Consider the following 6584-nt stretch of genomic DNA (forward strand, 5'->3'; position numbering starts at 1 on the left):
TTTATCTCAGCCTGCTTGGCACACCAGCCTCATTCCTGAAGAAGGGCTTATGCCCGAAACGTCGATTCTCCTGCTCCTCGGATGCTGCCTGGCCTGCTGTGTTTTTCCAGCACCACACTTTTCAACTTCTTCACTGTTCAGTACAGCACCAATTTTTGTGTTATCCACAAGCTTACTAACCATGCTTCCTAAATTCACCTGCCAGTTGTTTATATAAATGACAAAAAACAGTGGACACAACACTGATCTCTAAGGAACACTGCTAGTCACAGGTTTCCAGTGTGAAAAACAATTGTTTATATATTCCTGTGCTTGACATTTGGCATTCCTGCTAGTGTCCTGATGAGTGCAGAGGTAAAGCTTTGCTGACATGCCTTTTCAGGCTTTGTACTAAGTGAATGTCACTTTATTTATTCTCAGATGACCATGGCAGTATAAGATTTTTGAGTCCCACTAACTGAGCTTTGATTATAATTTGGCCATGAACTAAGTGAATGGTGAATCAGTTGAAGGACTAAATAGCCACCACCCGTATTTAACTCACCGAGCCCCAACATCGAACTCAGTAAAATCTGATCATTTCAAATTTGTTAACGTACGTCCTGATCCCACCTGATGGTGATCTTGGATGAATCAGATTGCAAAGTGAGACCTGCCATAAAATAAAAACATAATTGTCCTTATTTCTTTTCCCTTTTGGTTTATTTTGATGGCCAATCATTGAACATATTCCAAAGAGGCTGTCAACAAATGTTTAACAAAAGAAGGTTTACTATACAAAAGAAAAAAAAGTATAATGCTTAAAAAAAAATTTGAAAACAATCTTATTACAATATCCATTTGCATCTCTTTTACCCTCAGCACAATCTTGCAGATACTTAAACCTCAGTGAAGGACCACTTTAAAGCTCCTTATTCAGATGCTGTGAGTGTAAATCTTTTGAGAACATATCTGCATTCACTCAATGCTATTTTCTTTAGTTAATGCCTTATCCTGAGATCCTAACAATAAATTGCTAACATAGCTCACTTATTATTTAACATGGGTTCCTTCCACATGTCTCCTGCAGCCTTCTGCTTTGAGAATTTTCTTCCGAACAATTCATGACTTTGTCCCCCGAATCCTGACTACTAAACTAAGAGCACTTGTTTTTTTTTTGTTGAACACATTTTCTCTCTGAACAAATCTCTAAATTCTAGACTATTCTCATGTTCTGTGACACCGGACTCCTGTTGCTAGGCAACATCAGATTTTTTTTCTCTAATGCACTGAACTCTTTACTTCAAGGGTTTTAAGGACCTCATTGAAATGTATGTTTAAAAAAAATCTCCCTTATCACTCACAGAATATTCTAAACTGAAACTAAAAATCTTGTCCTCTGCACTTCTTAACACACGCGAAATATAGAAACACGAATCAAAGCCATGTATCATTCCATCATTTTAGAACCCAAACAGAAATGAATATCCGTCATTTGTGGATTGTCATAATAAGCCACTTGCTCACGGAAAATGTAAATGGAGGCCTCCTCTGTCCTCGAGTGTAACGTTAATGGGGCATGATTTCACTGAATTACAGAATGATAATGGTGCAGGGGAGGCCATTTGGTCTATCATAGCTGCATCGGTTGACATGAAAGATAGAAGGTGATCTCACCAGTGTCCTTAGATCAACATCACAAAAACAGATTATCCCATTCTCATCACTGTGCTGGTCTAGGAGGGAGGCAGTTAGCTCAGTTGGCTGGATTGCAATGCAGGGTAACACCAACAGAATGGGTTCAATTCCTGTACTGGCTGAGGTTACCATGCAGGACTCTCCTGCTCAATACCTCCCCTCCCATGTGGTGTGGTAACCCTCAGGTTAAACCACCACCAGTTCTCTATCTCTCTCTCTCTCTGTCCCTGTCTCTCTCTCTCTGTCTCTGTCTCTGTCTCTGTCTCTGTCTCTCTCTCTCTCCCTAATGAGCTTAAGGTTCCCCAAGATGATGGTGACCTTACCCTTTACCTTTGTGGGAGTTTGCTGTGTGTAAATTGGTAGCCACATTTCCAGGGTTATACCAGTCCCTAGCAGTCGGGTATGACAGTAAACATTGTGGAGTGGCCTGAATGCTTAGCTGTCAGGTGGCATCTTCCCAACAACAAGTTGTGCTTGTGTTCTGACACCTGTTGTTCTCCTCTTTCCCTTCCTTTACGCAGAGATTGTCGGAGTTGCAGAGCTATGTAACAAAATAAACGGACCCTGGTTTACCAAGTTTGATGAAGATTTAGCTCTGGCCTTCTCTATCTACTGTGGGATCAGCATTGCCCATGTGAGTACTGGTGGATGGTGCCATCTCCAACAGAGACACCCAACCCTTTCAAACATGCCAGGTTATTAACACTAGCTGCATTTAGAGCAGGAGGAGGCCATTCAGCCCCTCAAGCCTGCTCTGCCATTCTATGTGATAATGGTCGATCTGATTGTGGCCTCAGGTTCACTTTCCCACCTTTTCCCATAACCTTTGTCTTTCTTTCTCGTCGGCAATCCTTCCTCCTTATAAACACTCCATGACCCTATCTCCATTGGTCTCGGGGGGATGAGAGCTCCGAAGACTCAGGGTACACCATGAGAAGACTATCCCTCCTGGTCCCTGAAATAAAGCAGGAGACCCACCTGTGTGCCCTGGTGGTAGTCTTTCCCACAAGGGGAGTCACCAACCTTCCCCAGTCCCCTCCGAATCTTTGATGTCTCAGTTTGATCATCTCACGTTCTTCCAAACTTGTAGGCTCAGCCTTTTGAACTCTTTCTCATAAGACAACCCCACAACCCAGGGTGCAGTGCAGGGAGCCTGACCTGAACTGCTTCTAATGCATTTATATCAAGAGAGGCATGGAAAGGGTGAATGCACTCGGTCTTTCAGTGATTAGAATGCTCCAATGTGCAAACAGGCCATTTGGCCCAACAAGTCCACACCGACTCTCTGAAGAGTAACCCACCCAAACCCATTCCCCTACCCTACTACTGTACATTTACCCCTGACTAATTCACCCAACCTACACATCCCTGAACGGTATGGGCAATTCAGCACAGCCAATTAACCTGATCTGTACATTGTTGGACAGTGGGAGGAAACCGGAGCACCCGGAGGAAATCCACACCACCACGGGGAGAATGTGCAAACTCCACACAGACAGTACCCGAGGGTGGAATCAAACCCGTGTCCCTGGCGCTGGGAGGCAGCAGTGCTGACCATGTCTTTTTCCATATCTTTTTCCCAGGGTTGGGGAATCGAGGACTAGAGGGCATTAGTTTAAGGTTAGAGGGGAAAGAATAAAAGGGAACCTGAGGGGCAACTTTTTTTACACTGAGAGCGGTACACATATGGAATGAGCTGTCAAGCGGAAGTGGTTGAGGCGGGTACATTAACAACATTTAAAAGGCATTTGGACAAATACACGGATAGGAAAGGGTTAGAAGGAAATGGGGTGAGCGTGGATGGACATTTTGGTCAGCATGGACCAGTTTTGGCCAAGTGGCCTGTGTCACTGCTGTAGGACTCTGTGACTCTGACTCTGTCAACATTTATCAGCAAAGCTGGATTTTTACAAGATTGTAGGTGTAGGTGGATCTTTGAAGGGGAGGCTTGGGATGTCAAACTTGGGGAGTGGGGTGTTGGACTATGGAGTGGAATGTCAGACTCAGCAGCAGGATTCCTGACTGGGGGAGTGGAATATTAATTAGACCGTACTTGTCAAATGTTAGACGGGTGGAGTTGGAGATGGAGAGGGGACAATTTGAATGCAGGCTGGGTAAGTTGATGCTGGCATAGAATACACTGGCCTTACCTCATGCTGCCAACACTATTCTGGTGAGTGTCATAATGAAGCTGGGGAAGGGGCTGCCTCTGGGATAATATCACAGCACCAGAGGCAGCACTAAGATAGGTTCAGAATCCCATCACTCCCCAGTGTTGCAGGGGGCTGTGAACACTGCTGACCCCTCGCTCTCTTCTCCCCCATGATTTCCCCAGCGTCTTCCATAATTACAGACTATCCCACTCTGGCAAGTCCTGGGCAAGGGTCAGTCTACACTGGCCAGAGGTGGAGAGGACCTCACCATTCAGTGCTACCAGGCAGAGTCACCATGGTTTTGTGAAAGGGAGGTTGTGTGTAACCAATCTGTCAGAGTTCTTTGAGCAAGTAACAAGCAAGATGGGTAAAAGGGAACTATTGGTGCCAGATTTCCAGAAGGCGTTGGATACATTGCCACATCAAATGGCCCTGCATAAAATAAGAAGGTTAACACGTTAATGTGAATATGGGGTTGGTCAGTGACAAAGACGTGGCATAAATGAATCATTTCCAGGTTGGCAAAACATAACAAGGAGAAAGTGAGGACTGCAGGTGTTGGAGACCAGAGTCAAGAGGGTGGTGCTGGAAAAGCACAGCAGGTCAGGCAGCATCCGAGGAGCAGGAGAATTGATGTTTCAGGCATAAGCTCTTCATCAGGAATGAAGCTGTGAGCTGAGGAGGTTGGGGGGGTTGGGGGAAGGTAGCTGAGAGTACGATTGGTTGATGGAGGTTGGGGAGAAGGTGATAGGATGGAGTGAATAGGTGGGAAGGAAGATGGACAGCTCAAGAGGGTGGTGCTGAGTTGGAGGGTTGGATCTGGGATAAGGTGTGGGGTCCTCAGTGCTTGGGAGCCTCCTGTGAAGCGCTTCTTTGATGTTTCCTCTGGTTTTATAGTGGTCTGTCCCTGCCGCTTCCGGTTGTCAGTTTCAGCTGTCCGCTGTAGTGGTTGGTATATTGGGTCCAGGTCGATGTGTTTGTTGATGGAGTTTGTGGATGAATGCCATGCCTCTAGGAATTCCCTGGCTGTTCTCTGTCTGGCTTGCTCTATGATAGTAGTGTTGTCCCAGTCGATTTCATGTTGCTTGTTGTCTGCGTGTGTGTGAATTTGACTGGGACAACACTACTATCATAGGGCAAGCCAGGCAGAGAACAGCCAGGGAATTCCTAGAGTCATGGCATTCATCCACAAACTCCATCAACAAACACATCGACCTGGACCCAATATACCAACCACTACAGCGGACAGCTGAAACTGACAACCGGAAGCGGCAGGGACAGACCACTATAAACACCGGAGGAAACATCAAAGAAGCGCTTCACAGGAGGCTCCCAAGCTCTGAGGATGTCACCTAGACAGGAGACGAAACGTTTGCAACAAAAACTTCCAGCTCGGCAAACAGAACCACAGCAGACCAAATGAATGGTAGTTAAATTCCCTGAAAGTAGGAAAGTACTTGGACAGGGGGCATAGGGAGACTGCCAGGTCACATGGGATGGGCAAAGTGATGTGGATAATAACATGTAGCGTGGGAAACGGTGAACCCGTCCACATCAGCAGGGAAAGCATTATATTATTTCAATGTAGAGAGACAACAGGACTCTGAGCTACAGAAGGATCTGGGTGTTCTGGTTAGTACGCAGCCACAGCAAGTGAGTAGGAGGAGACTTTTGTTTTATTTGCTCATGGAATGTGGGCCCAGCATTTATTGCCCGTCCCTAGTTGCCCCTTGAGAAGGTGGGGGTGAGTTGCCTCCTTGAACCGCTGCAGTCCGTGTGCTGTAGGTAGACCCACAATGTCCCTTGGGGAGGGGATTCCAGGATTGTGACCCAGCAACAGTGAAGGAACGGCGATATATTTCCAAGTCAGGATGGGTCAGAGGGAAACATGCATAAGACTGCGAGACCATAAAATATAGAAGCCGAATTAGACCATTCAGCCAATCAAGTCTGATCCCCCAATCGTGGCTGATATGTTTCTCAACCCCATTCTGCTGCCTTCTCCCCAGAACCTTTGCAGGGGGTGGTGTTCCTATGTACCTGCTGTCCTTGGGATATCATAATCTGACCACAGAGGCATTGGATTGAACTCCCATCCCCACAGAGTCTTAATTGGGCAGTTCCAACTGGGCACCAGTGGCAGTAGGACACATGAACTCCCACATGCGGGCATTGGGCTGGGTTTCCAGCTTGTGGCAGGTTAACCAACCTCCCCTGTGCCAGCAATCCCCCAGCCTGGGTCCAGGGGGAACAACAGAAGTGTTTGAAAATGAAACCAAACGAAACTGGGAAGGGAGCAGAGGAAAGTGGGACTAATTCCCTGGCACTTACAAAAAGCTAGAACAGATACGAGAGGCTGAATGGCCTTTGAGTGAGCTTTAAGATTCTAAGGTTGTACATTTGAACACAGCCACTGGGAGGGCTGGGTTTTGAAAAGGTGAAGGAAGGACTGTGGGAACCACTTCAGTCAGCAAGATTAGTGATGGAAAGGTACACGCTATCTGAGATGATGAACTGTATCGTTACCTTTGTCATTACCAAGTGTGATGCTGATTTTCCAAACATTTCTGTCTCTCCCCGCAGTCGTTATTGTACAAAAAGGTTCATGAAGCCCAGTACAGGAGTCACCTGGCAAATGAAATGATGATGTACCACCTCAAGGTAAGGAAACCTCTGCATGTCCCACGGCACTTACACTCTGACCGTCATCCCAGACTGGGACTGAGGCCTGTACTGTCGGAGGGTCAGTGCTGA

The 6584-nt window shown here is 46.4% G+C and overlaps 1 protein-coding gene across 1 annotated transcript in view; it reads left to right on the top strand.

The window, feature by feature from the left end:
• The window catches only part of LOC122551083 (cGMP-dependent 3',5'-cyclic phosphodiesterase), a 76818-nt gene extending 70234 nt beyond the window's left edge, over positions 1-6584 (top strand). The window contains exons 11-12 of the mRNA XM_043692725.1: positions 2199-2311; positions 6414-6584. Coding sequence (XP_043548660.1) covers positions 2199-2311; positions 6414-6584 — 284 coding nt within the window. The remainder of the gene's footprint in view (positions 1-2198; positions 2312-6413) is intronic.

Source organism: Chiloscyllium plagiosum, chromosome 6 (assembly GCF_004010195.1).
Source record: "Chiloscyllium plagiosum isolate BGI_BamShark_2017 chromosome 6, ASM401019v2, whole genome shotgun sequence".
NCBI lineage: Eukaryota > Metazoa > Chordata > Chondrichthyes > Orectolobiformes > Hemiscylliidae > Chiloscyllium > Chiloscyllium plagiosum.